The 26,013-nt window shown below is 49.7% G+C and overlaps 1 protein-coding gene across 6 annotated transcripts in view; it reads left to right on the top strand.

The window, feature by feature from the left end:
- The window catches only part of WNK1 (WNK lysine deficient protein kinase 1), a 1,347,111-nt gene that overhangs the window by 996,135 nt on the left and 324,963 nt on the right, over positions 1-26,013 (top strand). For all 6 annotated transcript variants that reach the window (XM_078673696.1, XM_078673699.1, XM_078673700.1 and 3 more), the window contains one exon: positions 1,191-1,277. In XM_078673696.1, coding sequence (XP_078529822.1) covers positions 1,191-1,277 — 87 coding nt within the window. The remainder of the gene's footprint in view (positions 1-1,190; positions 1,278-26,013) is intronic.

The following is a 26,013-nucleotide window of genomic DNA, read 5'->3' as shown; positions in this document are numbered from 1 at the left end:
AAGCAGACCCCGGCCTCTTCCAAGACCATCAAGGGGCTACTGGGATACAAGAAGAAAACCCAAGTAACATTTTAAATTATTAAAGCAAACTATTGAAAACTATCATTGTAGCTGCCCTGCTGCCATACTAACAAAGCAAACTAACAATAAACAAAAAGGGCTAGGCCAAGCTTGATAGAAAGAAAAAAATGAAAACAAAGCTATAAAAATGCTTTTACTAGCATGGTACTAGGTTCCATAGCTACGGGTTAGACGGAGCATCCGCCAGACACAATTGAGAAAGTAAGTTTGCTTGAGGCCCTCCGATTCGAAATCAGATATCATTGTGACGATCTTGAATATATGTTTCTGTTGGTCATATCTTTTTAGGAAGAAGTTGAGAGGATTTTAAGCAACCATCGGACATAGATTACTAACCCAACACATGTTCTACATTAATAGCCATTTTACAATTGTAATCCATCCCCTCTCGCTCGAGTCAACTTTGTTTCAGCTAGCTACGACTGGCTTCATTTACTCTCTACTACTGCTTATTGATATTGTTTGTCGGTACTGAAGAGATGGGCATAAAATAGTTCACTCTCATGCCCTTCTGTTTACCACTGATTCCTTTGATTACATTTTATTGTTGATGTGAAAGGGCCATATGAGGGCACATGCATCTCTTTTTCATATCCATATTTCTGACAGAAATTCTTGCTTATTGTTATAGTCTTATATATTATAGTCTCATGCCTTCAGATTAAATTTCTGTGTCGGAGGTTTTAACTAACCGCTGAAGAGTGATCTTGACTCCACTGCTACATGCAAACAGTTTGATGTGTTACATTAGTGGTACCTCTGGCTTTGCCTGCATCTTCTCCAATGGACACTCTTTTAGTTCATTTACCAGTGCATGTGAAGGCTCCTGAGAAAAGTGCCACAGTGTATGTCACCATTTTGAAAAATAGTACAAACAAAATAAATTGAAGTGGGAAATACACTAGAAGGTTGAGAGGGCGGTCTGTAGAATGAAAAAAAGATCAATCTCAAAGTAAAAGTAGGTCACCTGAATTATTTGGTCTCTTCCTAAATGAAATGCCTGCGCTCTGTTGTAATTTATAGTCTTTGGTTAGCTTTGACATGTGATTGTTTTAGATAGCTGTAAATTATCAAATGAATAGTAATATATTTGCTTCCCTTTTCCTCAGTCCCAACAGCCACTCGAGGACCTTGATGCTCAGTTAAGAAGAACACTCAGCCCTGATACTGTTCCTCTCACTTCTGCACCAGTCTGTGTAAGTTGAGATGGTTTGCGAAGGACTTGGGGTGATTAACGATCATTTTTGTACAATGTTTTGGCTGCAGAAACACATGCTTTGCATACCCGTGCCATCTAGTGTTGGGCCCGGACCTGCAAGTTGTTTTTCTGTTTTCCTCAATGAGTTTTTTTGGTTGACGTCATGCTTCGTATCTCCTCGGGGCATTGCACATGTTCAGCGGTAACTTTATTAGATTTTTCCGCTATCTGGCTCAGACGGACGGCATCAGAGCTCTTCTGGTTTGAAAACCTAAGTGGTCTATGGAGAAAAATAACAACCATCATGATTTGAAGAAGAGTATCCAGGGCCCAACATCAACACCAGTCGAGAATGTCTGTTTCCAGGTGATGGAGATGAAGAAAGAAAGTCTATTTCATAGGTGCGGGGCAAAATACGCTCACTCGGATACGCATCAAGTATGTAACTTTTGTTTATCACCGAGCACAAACTAGTACACAGCGTGTAACTTGTTTAAAAACAAAAAAAACACTTCGGAATAGAAAAGATCGGCGCCTACCACACAATATGGAAATGGCTGCTGAGGCTCATATCTTCCACGACGAATCATACAGCAAATAAGAGGTCCACATCAATACAACACCACAAGGTGTTGGTCATCACAAGCCCCTACTATGGCACCTCCGTTGAGTCCAGTGGAAATGAGGGGACCCTAATCCACACCGAAGACTACGGTATTGGAGATGGGACCGAAAACAAAGACAAAGCCCAAAACCGTGAGTAATATTGCCCCCCCCCCCCCCCCCCCACATGCCAAGAAAATCTTGCAAACACTTCCTCCTCCCCTCCACACCACAGAGCGCCAGAGACCTCAGGCTCAGCTAGACATTGCAAGCATGACTCGGAACCAAGAAGGGGCGAGAACGTTCTCGATTCCTATCGGGCGACAAGGCAAAAATATGTGGATGGCACCGACACAACATCGGCACCAAATCCTAAATCCGCATCAAAGAATGCTTTGGAACTGACAAAAAACCAACTTGCTTCCACACCACACAAGCCATCGGATGCGATGAAGCGATCGGACTCGAGCCATTCGCACTCCAAAAAAGCATTGACTCCGAGAAAGGAGAAGGAACATGGCAAACTTCAGTATCAAGGAAAAGCCAAGTTTGCATGACAGTAAAGTCATTGGCACCTACCACGGCCATATCACCATTAATAGGGAAGAACAAGACACATACCCAAATTCAAGAAGAGCAGGGTAATGTGTTTGAAGGACTGCATACATAAATGCAACAAAAACACACTCTTCAAAAAGGCAGGCCCAAAATCTAAGAAGTTTGCAACTTCCACTAAAAGGAATTGCCACTGAACAAAGGGCCACAAGCCCTATATCATTTAGTCAACCACAATCCCCAGAAACAAGATCACACTCACCAACATAGGAAGAGGAGGAGGAGGGGATATACTTCCGTAGGATTATGATGTTGATGATTCTCAGGAAAAACAATAGCACAGCCCTGACCCATGGGACGATTATGATGTGGTTCTGCCCGATGCTGATAACGAACCACCAATCCCATCAAAGCGTCACCGCCAGATGACACTTAATACTATCATATTGTTATCCAGAGGACTGTAGAATGCCACAAACTTCCTATGCAAACCACAGATGACGAAACAGATCTTTTAGTAGAGACACTATGATGCACGGTGCAATACCGTCCTATGATTGGCTCTGTATTGCAAGGACCCAGTGAAATCAAGGGTACTTACAGCATGCATTTAAAAAAAGCACAGGCCTTCACCAACAGAACCAATATATATAAGGGGCCACCCACCAGCTGACAGCCTAGTGGTTACAACTGCTAGAAAAGGGGCAGCATCACCAGGTACTGGAGATGCACCACATCCTGATAAGGAGAGTAAGCGGATCGATGCAGCAGGAAAAGGGGTAGCTACAGGACATGCAAACCACTGGAAAATTGCTAATTCAGTCAGATTGCTATCTCTGTATATTAGAGCAACATGGGTTGAGATGCGATGCAAGAACTGATGCAACATCTATCAGAAGAATATAAACAACAAGGAGAAAAGCTGGTGAATGAGGGCAGGCAATTTTCACACTGTACCATTAGATATGCACTAGTTGGGGCAGACTCCTGCAAGGAGCATCAGAAGTCCATAATGCTGCATAGACCTGCGTTGCTATGTATATCTGCGTTTAAGCCTGAAGTGCAACAGCACATTCTAAACATTCTATTAGATGGGGACCATCTATTTGGCCCAGACGTGGATACACAGAGAAGATAAAAAAGATAGACACTGCAAAGTTAATGGGTGCTTTGCAAGTCACACTACAAAAGCAGCAGTGCTTTTGGTGTTAACAAGGGAGAGGCCTCCAAAAGTCCTAACGCATAAAATTCCACCTATCAAAGGCAACAAGCCGAGGGTGTTATAGAAGTGGTTACAAAAATAGAGGAAGAGGTAAAGGCACACCCATAAGATTAGCCTCTACACCCAAACAATGACTTCCCCACACTCCCCCCTACCCCTCCCCGATCACAAAACACCTGTATGCGGAAGGCTGCAATAAATCCATAATTTGTGGTCAGACATAACTTCAGACCACTGGTACTACAAATAGACAGGGATATTGCCTAGTATAAAACAACAATTGCTAATTAGAACACCACAAGACACATACTAAATCCATATCATCTACATCTGTTAAAGGAAGAAGTAAAAGCATTAGTACAGAGAGGGGCAGTTGAACCTTTCCCATTCAAACATCAAAACAAAAGAGTATTTTCTCTATACTTCCTAATTCCAAAAAAGGATGGGTCGCTATGCCCCATACTAGACTTAAGGCCACTAAATCAATACATACTATCGGAATACTTTCACATGGTAAGGCTTCAAGACATAATACCATTTCTTCACGAATTTGACTTCAAGAGTGCATTAGATCTGAAAGACACATACTTTCCCATCCAAATCCACCTAGCACATTTCTGGTACCTCCAGTTTGTGGTAAGTGGACATTATCATCAAATCAAATTACTACATTCAGGGTAACAACAGCCCAAAGAGTAGTTACAAAATGCTTAACAGTAGTAGCACCAAAGATAAGAAAGGAAAACATACATGTAGGTGATTGGCTGATCAAGAGTTCCACCAAAACAAAAATACCTAAAATACAATCAATCTACTACACAGTTTGGGATTTACAATAAATGTAACAAAATCCCATCTACAACCGCTCCAAATACAACCTTATCTCAGAGCCCTACTAAATTCACTCTCTGGGACAGCATACCCCAATCCCAAAAGGGTTTTCAATCTCCAGAAACATCTGGATCTTTTTCAGCCACATTGTCACCTGCCAGTCAAAACAGTGATGAGACTTTTAGGTATGATGGTATCTTGCTTAGCAATAGTCCCTCATGCAAGACTGTATAGGAGAACCTTAACCCCTTCGATGCTCATGACGAGCTTAGCTCGTCATGAGGTACACCTCTCGTACACTCATGACGAGCTGAGCTCGTCATGAACCGCGGGTTTTTTACAACTTCAGCGCACTGCGGGAAAATGCACCGCATGCATGGAGTTAACAAGAGTTCTTAGCATCACAATGGTCACCAGCGGAGGGCAACATAGAGGATCTAGTGTTGGTTTCGCCCAATGTCCATCAGGCCCTAGAGTGGTGGAACACCAAGAACATACTAAAGGGGAGAGCCTTCAAGGACGCAATTCCGCATGTAACAATCATAACAGATTCACCACTCATGGGATGGGGTGCTCATATGGTTCAAGGACACTGGTTAACACAACAGACATTACACATCAACATGATAGAACTGTTAACCATACAAATGGCACTCAAAGCGTTCTTACCCAACATAGCAGGGAAGAATATCCTTCTACAAACTGACAATATGACCGGAATGTACTACATTCAGAAACCAGAAGGGACCCATTTCATACATCTGTCATAGTTAGCACAAAACAAATGGAAATAGGCAATCAGTCACAAAATCGCCTCCTAGCACAGTGCATCCCAGGGGAGAAGAACTACCTGACAGATCTATTAAGAAGGACACAGCAGCAAGTTCACAAGTGGGAAATTCACAATCCGTTAATACAGCAAAACCTACGGTGGGGAACCACGACAATAGATCTCATAGCCACGCCCAGGAACTCAAAATCCAAAGGGATGAAATGATCAGGGATCTTTTCTTACATTTTTTCCTTGTCTTCCACTCATTCCTTACGTGGTCAGGAAACTCAGACAAACTTCCTTAACCATGATACTGATAGCTCCAACCTGGGCTCAACACCCATGGTACAGAACATTAACAGAGCTATCCCTATTACCTCACGAGAAGCTACCCAACTATCCAAACCTCCTTAGTAGCAGTGAGGGAGTCAGACACCCAAATCCTCAACAACTCAATCTTGCAATCTGACTATTGAGGTCATTGAATTTGGATACCTAAATTTACCTCCACCAATCGCAAGAGTATGTTATGCCTCTAAATGGAAATGCTTTGTTTACTACTGCGCTTGAAGTGACATTAATCAATTATCACCATCAAAACAACAACTAATATGCTTACATTTAGCAGCTATTGCAGCATACCTACAAAACCTAAAACACCAATCCCTTTTCGGCATACTTGTCATAAAGGCTTTATGGAAGTATTAAAAAGGTTAATTCCACCACGTACACCACCTTTACCTACCTGGAACCCAAACATTGTGTTAACAAGACTCATGGGCCCTCTCTTTGAGCCATTACACAATTGTCAAATACCGTTCCTAACATTTGCTTTCCTTGTGGCAATCACCTCCTGAAGAAGTCTGTAAAAATACATGCACTCACTGTAGATGGAACCGTAATTTCAAGTATTCCAAGACGCACAAACTCAACATTTCTACCAAAGGTCATCTCACCATTTATTTAAATCAAACTTTGGAGTTACCTGTTTTCTTCCAAAAACCAGAAACCATAGCAGAAAGAGCATTACATACACTTGATGGCAATCATGCTCTTATGTACTATCTAGAAAGAACAAAACCCATAAAAAACACAACTATTTGTAGCATTTTCCAATCCAGGATAGTCAAATGTATACAAATTTCCTACGCAAAAGCTAAAGGAACGCTATCAGGTATGCCTACAGCTCATTCAACAAGGAAAAAGGGAGCATCAATTGCCTTGCTAGGGAATATTCAATTACTTGACATTTGCAAAGCAGCAACAAGGATAACCCCACATACTTTTACTAAACACTATTGTGTAGATGTGCAAGCCAGACAACAGGCTCAAATAGGGCAAACAGTTCTACGCGCATTATTTCACACAACGGCACCATATCTTGTCTAAAGCCACCGCAAGAGGGGTACTAATTTATGCATAGCATGTGTATCTGCAGCCAATGGCGAATGTTACTTACCCTGTGAGCATCTATTCGTAGTGTGTAGTGCTGCAGATTCACATGCACCATACCACATCCCCGCCAGGTATTAGAAGGTGACACACATGCGCACCTATACAGCATGTTCAACAGCAAAACTGACTTAGCAAACTATATCCTCACTTCCTATATGCAAGGAGAAACTTTTTTATCTAACAAAGGAATCGTTGAACATGCACAATGCCTTGAGGAGGTGGAGGAGAAACAACGATGTGGCCTAACTGCTAGGGTGGTCAACATTGAAGCAGGGGAACTGGGTTCTCATCAGGGATGCTCAACGTAATTCTGGGCAAATCCCGTAATCTGCACAAAAAATGTTAAATTAATTTGTCCATCTGTAACACAACTGCTGCTCATGTAAAGCGATCTGATACCTTCGCGGCTAGTTTGTGCAATATAAAATAAAAATAAAATAACGCATGATGTCAACCATAAAAATTCCTTGAGGAAAACAGAAAAACAACTTGCAGCATCCAGGCCCAACACTAGATGGCTGGAATATGCATGGCATGTGAATATGCAGCACTACACTCTTTAGATAGATGCTTATAGGGTAAGTAACATACTCCTTTCTCTAAATCAAACATTTTAAACTCTAAGACACCTATAGACCACATACAGGACCTTTCTAAACAGTGCCAGAAATTATGTAATGAATTTGTTTGATGCAGATCTAAACCAGAGGCATTAATGTTGTTATCTGAAAGAGACACATCTGAAAGGGACATGTTAGTGATAGATTCCTTACCTTTGAAAATCCCCATGCGTCAGACTGGATCCGGAAAGTTTTGCTAGCATTACCCTTGCGTGTTAGGTGGCGTCCTCCGGCTCCGCGCCCGTCGCTGGCGTCGTAAGCACCGAGATGACGTCACGGAGACTACTTAGGCGCCACTCATGCGCTCTGACGTCAGTTCTTTCTTTTTCCGCGCCAGCAAGCGCAGATCCGGATAGAGCACATATCTCAGTCACTTTTTGACTACTCTTTTGAGACTTTTGTCTCCCTTTTTTCCTCCTGGTGCACGTAGGGATGCCTGGTTTTAAGTCCTGTGGGGGTGTGCCGTCGCTATATGTCGGTGGCGGACTCCCATGATGTTTGTCTCTACTGCCTGGAGACCGGCCACGACTCCTGGGACTGTCGAGCTATGGCCCCGAAGGCCTTGAGGGAACGGCGTAGGAAACTACTGGAGGCCCGGCACTCGCTCTGATGCCGCTCCAGGGCTAGGGACCGCTCGCAGGCAGCAGTCGTCGCTACTCGGGCTCCAAGTCTTCGCCCTCGGATTCCGGTAAGCGACGCCATAAAAAGGAGTCGAAGAAGCGTGTTCGCTCTCAGACGTTCCCCCGTCGATCCTCGGATGCGGACGAGGGGGAAAGGGGTTCTGCCCCTGCGGCTTCCTTGGAGCCTGGGAGTCTCGCGGCCTTTCCGCCTTACCTGGGTCCGTCGGCGACTCCCAAACAGATGCAAGAGTTTCTTGCCACCATGGACCGCCATTTTAGACCTCGGGCTCCCGCCTGCGTGCTTTCGGGTCCCGTGTCCAGATCCTGTTGGCCCGCCGGCAGATCCAGCTTCGGCGCCACAGGATCCTACGCCGATTGCTCCGGCGCCACGAGCCCTGGAGCTTCCGGCCCCTGCCCCACCCTCTGCTCCGCCACCGGCGCCGCACTGTGTGCAGTTTGTTCGCCCTTGCCCCGGTTCCAGGACCATTTTGTTCCTGCCTAGGATCCTCATTGGGACACGGCGCCGGCCCGACCCCGGCTGGCGCCGTTTCTGATGCTGTTTGTCTCTTCTCCGGCTCTGCCGCCGCAGACGGTTCCTCCTGCGACAGAGGTGAAGGTTGATTGGGAGGGATCCGAGGAACCTCTTGCCCGTCAGTGTGACTCCGAGCAGGACTGGATGGACAATATTCTGACCCGGGGTTTGCCTCTCCTCCGCCTATGATGGAAGGGGCGCTTCCTACATGATGGTGCTCCGTCGGGCTGCTGAGGTCCTCAACCTCGACCTTCCTACGGTGGCCCTCAATACTAACCTCGTCACAAACGGCATCTACTTCGTCAGAGCCGCCCTTCCCTTCAATGACTCCCTCACCGACGTCTTGTTGGGCACTTAGTTGCGGCCGGCCACGGGGGCCCCTGTGCATAAGAATGTCACCAGGCGTTACCTCCCGGCACCTGGTGACCCCACCTTTCTCACCACGCATCCGACTCCTGAGAGCCTGGTCATCCAAGCCTCGACGTCGCAAAGTGCCATCCAGACGGCTCTGCCGGATAAGGACTCTAAGAAGCTGGAACAGTTCGGTGAGCGGTTGTTCTCTTCGGCCAGCTTGGGGCTGCGGTCGGTGAACACCACCTGCTTATTAGGCCTCTATTCCCACGAGGTGTGGATTACCGTTGCTCAGTTGTTGCCACAGTGTCCTGAGGCGGTTCAGGCTGTTCTTTCCAAAGTGGTTGCTGAGGGTAAGGGTGCGGCTAAGTTCACCATTCAGTATGGTTTTCACACCGCTGACTCGTTGGGCAGGGCGATTTCTACGACTGTGGCACTGCGTCGCCACGGCTGGCTGCATTCTACTGGGTTCTCGCCCGATGTTCAGAACTAGCTCATGGACATACCCTTTGATGGCACTCGCCTGTTTGGAGATCAGGACGACGGTGCACTGGAGCGTTTTAAGGACTCTCAGACCACGGCCAAGTCCTTGGATCTTTCTGCAAAGAGCCCGGCCACTCCTGGTTTTCGTTCCTTTCGTGGCCACAGCAGGGGCGCCCAGGCACATTCCTCCAGCAAGCCTGTGCAGAACCAGCCTCAGCGTGGATGCGCCTTCCGCAGGGGCACGTCTGGGAATCCGTGTTGGGGGTCAGTCCACCTCCGCCCCTGCTGCTTCTACCTCCAAACCTTCCTAATCTGAGCTTTGTGGAGCACCCCATGCCGGGTGGCAGGATCCGCCACCACCTCCCCCACTGGCGCAATATCACATTGGACAAGTGGCTAGTGCAGATCATCCGCGGGGGTTACTCCCTTCCCTTTCAGTCCTTCCCTCCAGCCATGCCACCTTGGTGCCACCGTATGTCGGGGGATCACTTGGTGCTTCTCCAGCAGGAAGTCACGGCCCTCTTGGCCCAGGAGGCTATCAAGTGCGTTCCAGGGCCGGAAGTAGAGAGTGGTTGTTATTCACACTACTTTCTGGTCCCCAAGAAGGACAAGGGGGGCCTGAGCCCCATCTTGGATCTCCGGAAGGTCAATCGCTTCCTCCGTTAGGAGAAATTCAAAATGCTGACTCTGGCTCAGACTGGATGGTAGGTTTGGACTTGCAGGACGCGTATTTTCACATCCCCGTTTGGCTGGCCCACCGGTGTTACCTGCGGTTCGCGGTAGGCCAGGAGCATTTTCAGTTTGCCGTTCTCCCCTTCAGCCTTTGCAGCGCCCCTTGGGTATTCACAAAGGTGATGGCGGTGGTCGCAGCTCACCTGCGCAGGTCTGAGGTGTCAGTATTCCCTTACCTCGACGACTGGCTGTTGAAGGCGGGCTCGCCCCGGGCAGTCGTCAACCACCTTCAGACTACGGCCGACCTGCATTTGCTGGGGTTCTCCATCAACGTGCCGAAGTCACAACTGAGTCCCTCTCAGAAGCTCCTGTTCATCGGAGCGGTTCTGAATTCGACGCTGTTTCGGGGTTATCCTCCCGAACAGCGAGTCTGGGATATTCAGGCTATGATTCCGATCTTTCAGCCAGGATGACCCTCCGGCTTCTGAGCCTGATGGCCTCCTGCATCCTGCTAGTGACACATGCCAGATGGCATATGCGGGCTCTGCAGTGGGACCTGAAGTTCCAGTGGGCGCAGCATCAGGGCAACCTGTCTAATGATGTCCAGATCTCAGAGGGCACTGCACGACAATTGCAGTGGTGGCTCACGAATCGCGATTGGGTCAATGGCAGATCCCTCTCTCTTCCCCAACCGGAGCACACAGTGGTGACGGATGGGTCCCTCCTGAGATGGGGAGGCCACTTGGGAGAGGCAGAGATCAGAGGCCTCTGGTCTCCAGCGGAGTCCCGACTCCATATCAAACTTTTGGAGTTTCGGGCAATCCAACTTGCACTGAAGGCATTCTTTCCCTCTGTCCGGGGAAGTTTGGTGCAGGTGTTCACGGACAACACCACTGCCATGTGGTATTGCAACAAACAGGGCGAGTGGGGCCTGGACCCTATGTCAGGAGGCTCTGCGCCTCTGGACATGGCTAAAACATCAAGACATTACCTTGGTGGTTCAACACCTGGCAGGTTCTCTGAATGCCAGGGCGGACAAACTCAGCTGCCGGTGCTTGATGGATCACAAATGGCATGTGAACTCTGACGTGGTGCAAGGTCTCGTTCTGCAGTGGGGAAAGCCTTGGTTAGATCTATTCGCCACAGAAGAGAATGCGCAGTGTCATCAGTTCTGCGCGTTGGAATTTCCAATGCGGCACTCACTCGGCTACGCTTTTCGTTACGAGTGGATTTGCGGTCTATTGTGCGCCCTTCCGCCTATACCACTTCTTTCCAGAGTGCTGAAGAAGATTCGGTGCGACAGGGCCCAAGTCATCCTTGTGGCTCTGGACTGGGCACGAAGATACTGGTATCCCGAGCTACTCAGCATGGGGATCGGTCCCCGATCTGACTGCCTCTTCGGGAGGATCTTCTGTCGCAGCAGCAGGGGCGGTCCTCCACCCGAAACTGTCCAACCTACACCTCCATGCGTGGAGATTGAGTGGCAACAGTTGACTGCTTTCGATCTTCCCCCTGAAGTCTGTGATGTCATTCTGGCAGCCAGGCGTCCCTCCACTAAAATGGTGTACGCCTGCAGGTGGAAAAAGTTTGTGGCATGGTCCGCAGCCAAAGCTGTGGATCCCCTTTCTACCACTCTTTCTGAGGTCCTTCTGTTCCTTCTTTTTTTGGCCCAGCAGTGCTCTGCTCTGGGCACTATCAAAGGTTATCTTTCTGCCATCTCTGCCTTTCAAAGGCTCCCTGATCAACCTTCTCTTTTTAAGTCTTTGGTTGTTAGCCGTTTTCTGAAAGGCATTGCGCACATGTTTCCTCCCCTGCCGTTCATAATGCCTCAGTGGGACTTGAATTTTGTCTTGACATATCTGATTTGTGCTCCCTTTGAGCCCCTTCATAACTGTCCTTTGTCTTCTCTCTCTCAAGACGACTTTCCTGGTAGCTATCACCTCTGCCAGAAGAGTGAGTGAGCTCCAGGCTCTTTCTTCTAAACCTCCTTTCCGTTCGGACTAGGTGGTTCTTTCTTGCCAAAGGTTGTCACACCCTTCCACATCGGGCAGACCATCACTTTGCTCACCTTCTTTCCACCTCTGCTTCCTTCGAAAGAGGAAGAGAGGCTCCACCGTCTGAACCCAAAACATGCGCTTTCGTTTTATCTGAAGCGCACACAACCTTTCCGGGTGGATGACCAGCTCTTTGTTGGCTACGTGGGCGCCTAAAAAGGTCGGGCCGTGCACAAACGAACCATCTGTCGGTGGGTCGTTCTGTGCATCAAAGCGTGTTACTCGCTGGCTAAGAAGGAACTGCATGCCCATTCTACCAGGGCAACGGCAGCCACTACTGCCTTGGGACGCGGCGTTCCCTTGCAGGACATTTGTAAGGCAGCTACGTGGGCCTCGCTGCACACGCTTACCAAGCATTACTGCCTTGACAGTCAAGTACGGAGAGACGGCTTCTTTGGCCATTCTGTTCTCCGTGACTTCTGGTGTAATCTTGTTCGCAGACCCACCACCGGGGTTGGTATTGCAGGGGTATCGATTCTAAGGTAAGGAATCTATCACTAATGTGTCTCTTTCAGATGCACAAGTTACTACTTGTGTAACAGTATATCTGTAAGAGACATTAGTTAGTGATAGACTCCTTACCGCCCCACCCATCCTCCCCGTTCTCTTCCAGGGGATACTCATTAATAGTCATAAGCACTGAATTATCTCCGCCCATGAGCGGGAACCCGGAACACATAACAATATACATATATATGTGTAAATATATCAAAAAGTACATAGTACTAAACTAAATATACACATATAAATGTATAATAACCATAATATGCAGCCTAACATATATACATAGGCTAATAAAGCCAATATTACACACGTTCTGAAGCATGAAAATATGCTGTATATAATGCAATAAACAGGCATGAGCCCAAAATGCATTTCATAACCATGAAAAACTTTTATTTTCATCAAAGAACCTGTTGTAAACAGTTATTAGCCTAAAAGGCTGCATATGAAAAATTGTCTGTGTACAGAAAATCAGACTGGCACCCTGCCTTTAAGGCCCCAGAGAATCTGCACACTTTGCCATTAAGGCCTCTAGGAGAACTCTGTTCCCATCATGCACCACAGGTGACAGTTAGGTCAGTTCTTTTTTCCGGCTTGTTCTGTGAGGAACCTGGAACTTGAGCTCTGCTCATTTGTAGTATTTTTCTGTCAGAAGTTGGTTTTTCTTACCTATTTTTGGCAAAAGAGTATTTTGGTGGTGTTTTATATCTTGTTCTGACTAACTGTTGGTGATTTTTTAGTCAGAATGCCACCTTTATTTTACAAATGTCCTTCCTGTGGGAAGATGTCAAAAACGGATCCACACTCTGTTTGTGTGGTGTGTCTTCCAGCTTCTCATAAGGTGGAATATTGTTATCACTGCCTCAACCTTTCTAGTAGAACTTTAAGGGAAAGGGAGAAAATGAGGTTGCTGGGCCTTCTGGAGAGAGAAAACCGTGGTGAGAAGAGTTCCAAGGGCTTATTATCATCTGCTAAGCCATCTTCTTATCCTAAACGTCGAAGATCAGCGTCTCCAGAAGGTACAACTAAGTAAAATCGACTCCAGGGAGCGTCGCCGTCAAAAAAGGTGCGGTCGACGTCGAGATCCAGGTCGACGTCGAAGAGGGCTCCGTCGACGTCGAGAACTTCGCCGGTGAGGCAAGGTTCAGCGTCGAGACAGTCGCCGTCGAAATCATTCTCGACGTCGAGACATCTGGTGTCGATTGCTGTAAAGACGACGTCGGGGGCGCCACGGTCGACGTCGAAGACTCGTGAGTCGACGTCGAGGGAAGAGAGGCGTCCGACGTCGAAGGAAGGTGTGTCGACGTCGAAGGAAGGTGTGTCGACGTCGAAGGAAGGTGTGTCGACGTCGAAGGAAGGTGTGTCGACGTCGAAGGAAGGTGTGTCGACGTCGAAGGAAGGTGTGTCGACGTCGAAGGAAGGTGTGTCGACGTCGAAGGAAGGTGTGTCGACGTCGAAGGAAGGTGTGTCGACGTCGAAGGATGGTGTGTCGACGTCGAGGAAAGTGTCGACGTCGAAGGATAGACCGAGGTCGAGAGAGAGACTTACGACGTCGTTGAAAAAGAGATCGACGTCGAGAGATAGGACGGCGTCGAAGGAGTCGACGTCGAGACCTAAAAAGAGAAGATCAAGGTCTCCATCGCGACATAAGTCGATGTCGAAGTTTGCTTCGGGCTCGAAGCATAGAGTGTCTAGGTCTCCCCCACCTGAACACGGGTCGGCGTCGAGACTATCCAGACCGGTCTCTCGGACCTCAATTCGGTCTTTGTCGAGGTCAGACATCAGTCCAGAACATACGTCTTCTCCGCGAGACCAGCAAGATGACAGGTCTGCGTTGGGGCAAGAGGTGGGCACCAGGACTAGTCTGTGGTGGCTCATTCGGGCTCAACCTCAGGGAAGGTGTCGGAAGGTGTCGGATGACAGACAATTGGTCCCCAGACAACGGACTCCATCTGGCTCATTGGTTTCTGAGCACAGTGTAGTTTCCAGAGCCTCTAAGTCTTCTACTGGACTGAATATTGTGCAGGTGTCACCTGAGGCTTCACCTGAGCGTGTAGGGCGGCCTATTAACTTGTCTCCGAGGTGGCTGGAAAGCCTGAGACATTGGAAGATGCGTCCAGATGCAGGACTGATGGGGATGAGGGCTCCGGTCCCTCAGACGGAGCTGCATAGAAGATCACGCTCGAGGTCCTTAGTGAGAGAGAAATCACGATCAAGGGAACTCCGGCCACGGTGGGTTCTGGTCCTTCTAGGATTGCTAAGAAGTACAGGGCTCCAGCAGAAGATCCTTTATTTTTGCGTTCTGACCCTCCTCCAGATTCGCTTATTGTGGCGGCAGTCAGAAAAGCACATTCTGCGGCATCTACCGCTTCTGCTCCACCTGAAAAGGATAGTAAGAGTATGGATTCCTTGGGGAGAAGAATGTGCAACACCTCAGGTTCGGTCATGAGAGTGGCCAGTGCGTCAGCCTTATTGGGCCGCTATGATCGTCTGCTCTGGGACTCAGTAGCTCGTTTTGCAGATAAACTTCCTAAGGAGGATCAGAAGGACTTCCTAGAAATAGTGGAAGAAGGAGGACTGGTGGCTAACCAGAGTATAAGCGCGGCTGCTGATGCGGCGGATCTGTCAGCTCATGGCTATGCACATGGTGTTTGTGCTAGACGTACTGCTTGGCTTCGCCTTACGGGACTGAAGCCAGAGGCTCAGAGGAAAATGGTGAATTTCCCTTTTAATGGTTCGACTCTGTTTGGATCTCATGCTGACGACGAAATGTCTAAAATGAAAGTAGAGTTGGACACTCTGAAGGCAGTCGGCCTTGAAAAGAAAAAAGAATTTAGACGTCTGGGTAATTTTCGTCCCTTTGACAAAAGATCTTTTCAGCAGAGGGGCCAACAGACGAATTGGTCCTCGCAAAATCAAGGCCAGAATCAACAGAGGTCACAATACCAACAGCGACGACCTGGACGAGGCAGAGGCAATGGAAACTGGCAGCAATCCTCTGCTACCAAGCAGCCTCAAAAACAATGAACGGATGCTTCCTCCACAACCGTGTGCCACTCTGGTTGGAGGAAGTATTGTGTGGTATCTGGACGAGTGGAAGCAGATCACAAAGGACAGATGGATGCTGAGTATTATTCAGAGCGGGTACCTTTTGAGATTCAAGAAGCCACCTCCTGTCATGCGTCCTCTAAAGATGGTTCAGTGGAATATAAAGCGCTTGCAACAGGAAGCGAATGTCCTTCTGAAGAAGAACGCCATAGAACCAGTACCATCTCATCAGAGATGTCAAGGCCTGTACTCTCGATTTTTTCTCGTGCAGAAAAAAGGTCCAGCTACGGAGTTCAGACCCATTCTGGATCTGAGACGGCTGGCTCTTCATCAGATCTTCCCTCAATTACACCAAGGGGATTGGATGTGCTCCATCGATCTGAAAGATGCCTACTTTCATATTCCGGTATCGAGAAAGCATCGCAAGTTCCTCAGGTTCCAAGTAGGGGCTCATCATTACCAGTACTCAGTACTCCCTTTTGGCCTGAGATCAGCTCCCAGAACATTTTCAAAATGTATGGCGGTAGTTGCGGCTTGGCTTCGAAAGAGACGGATTTTCATATATCCGTACTTAGACGACTGGCTTCTGAAGAGTTCATCCCCATCGCTACTAGAAGAGCATCTAGCGATATGCCTCCAACTCATGTTCAAGTTGGGTCTGCAAGTCAACTACAAGAAGTCCATAATGAATCCCACCCAGAAGATCCACTACCTGGGTGCACAACTGGACACAGAAAACGAAAACGTGTGTCCTTCGGAGGAGAGATGGTCATCTATCAAGGCGAAGTGCGCGCTTCTCCTCCAGTATGCACGTCCGACAGTTCGGCAAGTATCCTCTCTCCTGGGGTCCATGGCATCGTGCATATTCATCGTGCCAAACGCACGTTTGCAGATGCGTCCTCTGCAGCAGTGTCTGGAAGATCAGTGGAAACGGAGGACAGGATGCTGGGAGGATCGAATTTATCTCCAACAGTCTGCAAAAGATTCCATCCGGTGGTGGATGAAGAAGACACACTTGATGAAGGGAGTTCCTTTTCATCAGGACCCACCAACGCAGACTCTGATCACAGACGCCTCTCTCCAAGGTTGGGGGGCGCATATGGGCCCTCTGCAGGTACAAGGGCTATGGTCAGACTTCGAGAAAGGATATCACATCAATCTACTCGAACTCAGAGCGGTCCATCTTGCTCTCAAGTCTCTGGCTCCATCTCTACAGACTCGGTCCCTCCTGGTGCAAACAGACAATACAACTACCATGTATTACTTAAACAAGCAGGGGGGTACCAGATCCAGGACTCTGTCCATAGAAGCCCAGACCATCTGGCATTGGTTACTTGCACGAGACCTGTCCATAACAGCAGTTCACCTACCAGGGAGTCTCAACTCACAGGCGAACGGCCTCAGCAGAGACTTCGTCGAAGCGCACGACTGGGTTCTCAACGAAGACGTCGCGCACAGCATTTTCCAGGCTTGGGGAACACCAGACATCGATCTGTTCGCAGACGCGGCAAACACAAAATGCCCCGTCTTCGCGTCCAGGTTCTCCCAGAAAGGGTCGCAAGGGAATGTCCTTTTGATAGACTGGTGTCAAAATTTGCTGTACGCCCTTCCACCGACACCGTTGATACCAGCAGTGATCAACCGGATGTACAAGACCAACTCCAGAATGATACTGATTTGCCCGGAGTGGCCACGGCAGTGGTGGTTCCCAGATCTCCTTCAGTTGTCAATCAGGCCACACAGGAGATTGCCTTGTCGCCCGGATCTTCTGTCCAAACAGGAGGGGCGAGTGTTTCATCCCAATCTGCCCTCCCTGCGCTTGGCAGCATGGCTCCTGAAGTCATCCAGTACGGGCATTTACAGCTGAATCCGGAGTGTATGAACATTCTTAAGGAGGCAAAGCGGCATTCTACAAGACAATCCTACGGATTTAAGTGGAAACGCTTTTACCTTTGGTGTCAGAGTAAGGGTCTTGACCCTATTCATGGTCAAGAACAGGTGATCTTGCCTTATCTTCTGTACCTTGCTGAGTCTGGTTTGCAGTTTAGTTCTATTAAAGTCCATCTTGCTGCAATAACTGCTTATAGAAAATCGCCAACACAGATATCGTTTTTTCGAATGCCTGTGGTGAAGGATTTTCTAGAGGGGTTAAGGAAGGTGTTTCCTCCAGTCAGGTCTCCTTCTCCACCTTGGGAGCTTAATGTGGTATTGACTAAGTTGATGGGTCCACCATTTGAGCCCATACATAAAGCTTCTTTGCAACACTTATCTTGGAAAGTAGCATTCCTGGTAGCCATCACTTCTGCTCGTAGAGTGAGCGAAATTCAGGCTCTGTGTTGCAAGGAACCGTACACAGTTTTTCATGGAAACAGAGTGGTGCTTAGGACTCATCCTGCTTTTCTACCAAAGGTGGTGTCGGATTTTCATGTTAACCAATCCATAACATTGCCTACTTTCTTTCCAAACCCTTCGAGTCCGGCTGAGCGGACTTTGCATTCATTGGATCTAAAGAGGGTTTTGAAATTTTATTTAGATAAAACGAAGTCTTTGAGACACACGGACCGTTTGTTTGTGAACTATGGTCCTACGAATACTGGTTTGGCAGCATCCAAGAGATCCATTTCTAGATGGATAGTGTCATGTATCCTACTGGCTTATCAGCTAGCCCACAAGTCTTTATCAGGTAGACCTAGGGCTCATTCTACGAGAGGGAAAGCTGCTACCACAGCTCTTCTTAGGAATGTGGCTATGTCAGAGATATGTAAAGCAGCTACTTGGCGTTCAGTGCATACGTTTACACGCCATTACTGCTTGGATTCTGATGCGCAGACTGATGAACAAGTGGGACAAGCATCACTCAGAAATGTTTTGCTGTTTCTAGGTAAACACTGTATTTTTAAAGGTGCAGCAATGCATTTATCTGTTCGCCCGCTTCTAGTGGGTATGAGCTTGCTACTCTATTCAGTGCTTATGACTATTAATGAGTATCCCCTGGAAGAGAAGGATTAGTTACTTACCTGTAATCCTAGTTCTCTTCCAGGGGTATACTCATTAAAGTCATAAGCACCCTCCCGCCTCCCCGGGCGAACAGTAGCATTGAAGTGTTTTTCAATATGTATTATGAAGTTTTTTAAGTGCAGATTCCTGCTAAAAGTTTACTGTACCGTACAAAAGAACTGACCTAACTGTCACCTGTGGTGCATGATGGGAACAGAGTTCTCCTAGAGGCCTTAAAGGCAAAGTGTGCAGATTCTATTCTCTGGGGCCTTAAAGGCAGGGTGCCAGTCTGATTTTCTGTACACAGACAATTTTTCATATGCAGCCTTTTAGGCTAATAACTGTTTACAACAGGTTCTTTGATGAAAATAAAAGTTTTTCATGGTTATGAAATGCATTTTGGGCTCATGCCTGTTTATTGCATTATATACAGCTTATTTTCATGCTTCAGAACGTGTGTAATATTGGCTTTATTAGCCTATGTATATATGTTAGGCTGCATATTATGGTTATTATACATTTATATGTGTATAATTAGTTTAGTACTATGTACTTTTTGATATATTTACACATATATATGTATATTGTTATGTGTTCCGGGTTCCCGCTCATGGGCGGAGATAATTCAGTGCTTATGACTTTAATGAGTATACCCCTGGAAGAGAACTAGGATTACAGGTAAGTAACTAATCCTTCTGCGAACTAATTCTAGGGTTAAGGTCATCCCTTTCAGGGCCCTAGTTTCTTGGCACCAGTGGTCAGTTTCTTGCATGGCTCTGCGTTCCTGGCGCGAAAAGTCGTGTACAGAACTGACATCAGCGTGCATGAGTGGCACCAAAGTAGTCTCTGTGATGTCATCTCAGTGCTTACAACGCCAGCGACGGACACAGAGCCGCAGGATGGCACCTACTGACGTGCAAGGGTACTGCCAACAAAACTTTCCGAATCCAGTCTGACGCCTGGGGAAAAGGTAAGTACAAGTTCTACTTTTAGAGAATCGAGAATACAATGACTTGATTTTATCCCTACAACATGGGGAATTATCTTTTCTGAGTGAGGATAGTAGTGCTTGTATGGCGCTCTAGAAGTGACCATTTAAAGAACCAGCCTTAACGTCTTGGGCAACGCATTTCCTAGCCAGGCCAGTCTCTCTGACTCTAAAATGCAATAATACCATTGAGCAGCTGCTAAAGCCAGAAGTACCTGTATTTTCCACACCTGTGGTCTGTTTTGAATTTACCCTTTAGCCAGTTTCCGAACATACTTCACTAGAGCAACGGTGGTAGAAGTGCCTTTCTCCAGTCATGTGGCTGTTGGAGAATTGTTTTGAGGCATCAATGTGGGCTAAGGTTTGGGCAATCCACTTTTGAGAATTGTTTTCCAAAGCAATACTCAGTTTGTTCAGGAGATATTTCGGAACCTTTTTACCTAGGCCCACATTGTCTAATGTTGATCTTTCCATAAACTCCATATCAGATAGAGACAACTAGCCGCAGATTCTGTAACGTAGAATTATCCCCAGGCGTGAGACTGGATCTGGAATTTTTTCTTGCCACAGCATCTCTGCACGCCGGGAGGTGGCACCACGTGACTCCGCCCTGACGTTGTCCTCGGATATGACCTCAGCGAGGTCACATAAGTCCCACCCCGGCACGCTGACATCAGTTTCCTTCTTTTCGGTGTGCAACGCGGATGCGGAGTGAGTTCCCTTGACCTATTTTCAGGCCTTTTTGTAACGCCTTTGCGTTGGGAACAGTGTGCAAATGCCTTCGAGTTTCAAGACATGTGCTTCTTGTTCGCGTCAGATGTCGGCGACGGACCCTCACTCTATTTGTATTGTTTGGGCGAGCACCATGATTCTACGGACTGCTAAGCTTGTCAGCGTCTCAAGCCGAAGTCCCGCCGGTAGCGCCGGATGAAATTGCTTTCGCCCCGCTTGTCCAGATCTGTCTCGTCTCATCGTCTGTCCCCTACCTCGGAAGGGTCCAGAAGCCGCCGATTCCTGCTGCGGCATCATCCACCATCGCCCGCCGGTAAGTCCTGCAGCTTGCCACCGAGGCCCTGTCTTTGTTCTGAAGAGGGCGCAGGTTCCTCTCGGGACGTCCACTTCGCCAGTCGCCACCCCATCTGCCGTTTCCTGACCTTGGGGTGGCGAGGGCCCAAATGAAGGCCTACGCTACGCAACTAGTTCAGCTTCAGGTTTTGGAGAGGTGGTGTCATCGGGGTGCAGCCCTACAGGGTTCCCCTCTTCGATACACAGCACCCCTGCATCGCTGCAAAATCTTGCGGGGTACTCCGTAGTGTCGCAGGAGGTCGGCGGGACTCACGGCTCATCCTCGAGTCCCTCTCGGTTCTCTGGGCCGGCGGTTGTCTTACCGGAAGCCGTGCCAGCGGCTTTCCTCCCCGGCCCTGGCGGCTCTGCGGGTGGAGACTGGGACCCGGGGTGTCTCCCCGAGTCCCTCTCGGTCCTCTGCGCGGGCGGCTGCCTCGTCGGTGGTCGAGACGGTGCCATTTTGGCGCTGTTCATTGGCCGCTTTGGCTCAGACTCCTCCCTTTCTAATATGAGGCATGTGGTGGTGGTCGGCTCGGCACCACTGGTGGACGTTTTGGCGCCGATCGAGGACACACCGGTGCCCGTGCCGAACTCCTCGTTGCTGCCTGACATCGGATCGACGACTGTTCTCAGGACGTTCCTTCCTCTCCGGAGGATTGACGTCTCCTTTTCTCCTCTTCACCGGAGACTGGACGCTGCATTGTTGGCTTTTCCTCGGCGGCTTCCAGAGCGGGTTCTACGCCGTCTCCGCGTCCACAGCCCCCGGACGCGCTCTTCCGCACCTTGTAGTTGGTTGACCCGCAGGCTTCTCCGCCTTCTCTGGAGACCCCTCAGGCCCCTCACTCGTCCATGGGTCTTCTATCCTTCAAGGGCTGGCCAACAAGGCACGGGGATGGGCGGCTTTGTTTGCAGCCTTCGTCCACAGAAGTGTTGCTCTCTCCCCCACGATGCCCTACGGAGGCGAGTGTAGCCTTTGTCCAGGTAATTTCCACAGCCACAGGCATTTTGCAAATGGGCAACCAGGTCGCTCCACTCCCAACGGACCACTTGTCGGAGGTGCCGCTTCTTCCTTTTGAAGCTTCGTTCCACAACTCTCTTTTGGAGGCCTGGGGGCATCCTGCTACATGGGATCCGGTGCCTTAGCCGCTCCTCCACCGCCACCGTCCTACTCCGCACGATCCAGTCTGTCTTTTTTCCCCACCCATCTGCCCAGGGCCCTGTCCCTGTCCTGCAGATTGCTTTTCCTTCCTTGCCTGTAATTTTTTTCCCATTGTTGCCATTGTTTTTTTGTGATTTCTGTGCATTTTTGTAAGTTCTGTTCCTGTCTGTACCTTGTTTTTTGCTATTTTGCCCTCGCGTACTGCTCCTCTCCCCCTCCCCCCCTTTCTCCTTTGTACCCTCTGCCCATTTTCCCGTCGATGCTCCCCTGCGGCCCCGCCCATGCCTCCCAGCTGCTCCTCCCTCCCCACCTTAAATGGCGCCAGAGGCAAGCCCATCTGCGCCCATCCACGCCTAGACCGTACGCCACCCACGTACGCCACTACGCCAGACTCCGATACAACGCCAGCACTCTGCACGCTCTCAACGCCAGATGGCACCCCACCAGCTTCCAGGCCGCCCCAAAACGCACCCATGGACCTTTCACCTGCTGCAACTGCTGCTTCACCTGCGACAGAACCGCCAATCAACCAAAGAACGAACCCAACCATCTCCGCTGCATACTCCTGAACACAAACACGCCGTCGAGCTCTGGGACCTTCTCAACACCTCCACCCCAGACGTCGCCTTCCTGACCGAAACCTGGTGGAATGACTCCTCAGCACCAGACATCGCCAAAGCCATCCCGGACGGCTACCTCATCTCCCGCAGAGACCGCACTAACGGAATCTGAGGAGGAATAGCCATCCTCCACAAATCCTCCCTCAAGCTCTCCACACACTCAGCTGTCACCCTCAACATCGCCGAACACCTAAACTTCCAGATCCACACCGACCCCAACACCACCCTCAGAGGAACCCTCCTCTACAGACCCCCGGGGCTCTGCCCACAGTTCAGCGACTCCATCGCCGACCTCACCAGCACCCATGCACTAAAATCCACGGACTACATCCTCCTCAGGGACCTGAACTTCCACCTCGAGAACGATGCCAAAACCGCCACCCTGATCGACAACCTCGCCAACCTCGGCCTCAAACAACTCGTCACCGCACCCACCCACACCTCCGGCCACACACTTGATCCCATCTTCTCCACAAGCACCCACGTCTCCTTCAACCACATCACCGAACTCCACTGGACCGATCACTGCTGCGTCCGCTTCACCTACAAGAAGCCCACCGCGCACCGCCGCACCCAACAGCTGCCCTGCAGCTGCTGGAGCAAAGTCACCGAAGACCAGCTACCCACTACCCTCGCCCAGAAACCACCCACCGACCCAGATTCCGCCGCCCGCATCTTCAGACTATGGATAGACGAATGCGCCAACACCCTCGCCCCGCTCAAGAAACTCTCCAACAGCCGCTCCAGCAAGAAAGCCACCTGGTTCACCGAAGAGCTCCAGACCTCCAAAAGAACATGCCAGGAACTGGAGAAGAAATGGCTCGGCGAACGAACACCGGACAGCCACGCAGCCCACAAGAACGCCACCCGCAGACATCACCACCTCATCAGATCAGCCAAGAGATCGTCCTTCAAAACCCGCCTGGACAATAACGCTCACGACAGCCAAGAACTCTTCAGCATCGTGAAAGAACTCTCCAACCCCAGCGCCAACACCGACATCCCACCCTCACAAGAACTGTGCGACTCTCTGGCCACCTTCTTCCATCCCAAGATCGATGACATCCACGACAGCTACAACATCTCGACCGCCCCGACAATGCCAGACTCCACCCCCATGCGAACCCCACCCGCACCAACAGCCTGACCTCCTGGACCAACGTCAACAATGACGAAACACGCAAGATCATGAACTCCATCCACTCAGACTTACCTTCTGACCCTTGCCCACACCACATATTCAACAAAGCAGACGCAGCCATCGCACCCCAACTACGGAAAGTAATCAACATCTCCCTCGAGACTGCCACATTCCCGGGAAATCTGGAAGCACTCCGAGATCAACGCCCTTTTCAAGAAACCCAAGGCGGACCTCAAGAACTTGCGGCCCATCTCCCTGCTCCCGTTCCCGAGGTCATCGAGAAAGTCATCAACACGCAACTGACCCGCTACCTCGAGGACAACATCCTAGACCATCCCAATCCAGATTCCCAAGAAACCACAGCACAGAGACAGCCCTCATCGCCGCCACAGACGTCATCAGGATCCAACTTGACAACGGTGAAACATCAGCCCTCATCCTCCTGGACCCGTCAGCCACCTTCGACACGGTCTGCCACCGCACACTAAAGACACGCCTCCAAGAAGCCGGAATCCAAGAGAAGGCCCTGGACTGGACCGCCTTCCCCCCTTCCCCTCCGAACCCATCGACATCATCTGCGACGTACCCCAGGGATCATCCCTCAGCCCGACGCTGTTCGACATCTACATGACCCCCCTCGCACATGTCGCCCGCCAGCATGACCTCAACATCATCTCCTACGCCGACGATACCCTGTTGATCATCTCCCTCACCAAAGACCCGCACACCGCCAAAACCAATCTCCAAGATGAATGAAGGCCGTCGCCGAATGGATGAGGAACAGCCGACTGAAACTGAACTCGGACAAGACGGAGGTCCTCATCCTCGGAACCACCACCTCAGCCTGGGACGACTCCTAGTGGCCGACCACGCTGGTAACAGCACTAACACCCACCGACCACGCACGCAACCTGGGATTCATCCTTGACTCCTCCCTCTCCATGTCGAAGCAGGTCAACGTCGTCTCCTCCTGCTACACCACCCTCTGCATGCTTCGCAGGACCTACAAGTGGATCCGCACCGAAACAAGAAGACCCAGGCTCTCGTCAGCAGCAGACTAGACTACGGCAACGCACTCTACGCAGGCATCCCGGTCAAGCACCTACGACGACTGCAACGAATTCAAAACGCCTCCGCCCGACTGATCCTCAACATCCCTCGCCACAGCCACATCACCCCTCACCTGAGCGACCTACACTGGCTCCCCGTCGAAAAAAGGATTACCTTCAGGCTACTCACCCACACACACAAAGCCCTCCATAACACCGGACCAGCCTACCTCAACGGCCGACTCAGCTTCTACACACCCGCCAGCTCCGCTCCGCCAGCCTCGCCCTCGCCGCGGTCCCACGCATCCAACGAACTACCTCCAGCGGCAGATCCTTCTCCTTCCTCGCGACAAAGACCTGGAACACCCTCCCTACTCACCTACCGCAGACCCAAGACCTACTCACCTTCAGAAGATTCCTCAAGACCTGGCTCATCGAGCAGTAGCAGCACACCCTTCCCCTCAGCGCCTTGAGACCCTCATGGGTAAGTAGTGTGCTTTATAAATAGATTGATTGATTGCCTTCAGTGTTGCGCCCTCCGTCACGTGAGGCCCTGTGGTTGGAATCCTGGGGGCGTAACATTTTCTTTTCCACTAGTGCTGCTCTGAGCGCGCTCAATACACTTTGTGTTGGCCAGGGCTACCTCAGCCCTATGGGATTCCGCAGAGTCCCTTCTGTCTTGCGCCTCCTACGAAGGTGTCCGCGCTGATCTGCGGCACCATGTGCTGGGTGGTGAGGAGTTGGCTGCATTTATTCTCTATTCGGCCGTGGATGTCTCTGATTCTCTCACCCGCGCTATGGCGAGTTCTGTCATCCGCCGCCGCCATGCATGGTTGCGGGGTAGCGTCTTTCCAGAGAATATTCGGGAGCGTCTTGATGGGATTCCTTTATTTAATCCCCACACGGACTTTGCTATGCAACGACTTATTGCGGGGCTCCGTCCTCCTCCCCCTCCGTAAGCTTCGGTTTGTCGGTCCTTAGGTGTCTTATGGGAGGCGTTTATCCCACCTTTTTCTTTGGGCCTAGTGTTTGGGTTGGCCTGTCTGTGTGCGGCTTGGAATGCCTTCGGTGTCCTTCAGTTGGCCTCTCAGTACTTTTGGCTGCTGGTACAGCCCTTCAGCTTTGTGGTGTGTGTTTTTTGGCTGTTAATGAAGCTGTATAGGTCCTCAGGTTGGACCATCTGTGTATTTTTTGGCTGATTGGGAAGCTGCCTGTGGTCATACTCACAGGTCTTTTATGTTCTTGACCTCTGCTGCGGGTTTCCCCTAAGTGGTGTTCCCCTGTTTTGTTTTGGGACGTGTCTTACCCTAGGTGGGGTACTTGTTGCCTATTGTATAGCCCTGTCCTAAGCTGGGCGGGTCTGGATTCCTTCTTAGGTTCCTCCGGTTTCCTG

Source organism: Lissotriton helveticus, chromosome 1_1 (assembly GCF_964261635.1).
Source record: "Lissotriton helveticus chromosome 1_1, aLisHel1.1, whole genome shotgun sequence".
Taxonomy (NCBI): Eukaryota; Metazoa; Chordata; class Amphibia; order Caudata; family Salamandridae; genus Lissotriton; species Lissotriton helveticus.
Note: the sequence above shows the minus strand (reverse complement) of the source record. Positions and strands in the feature narration are given on the sequence as shown.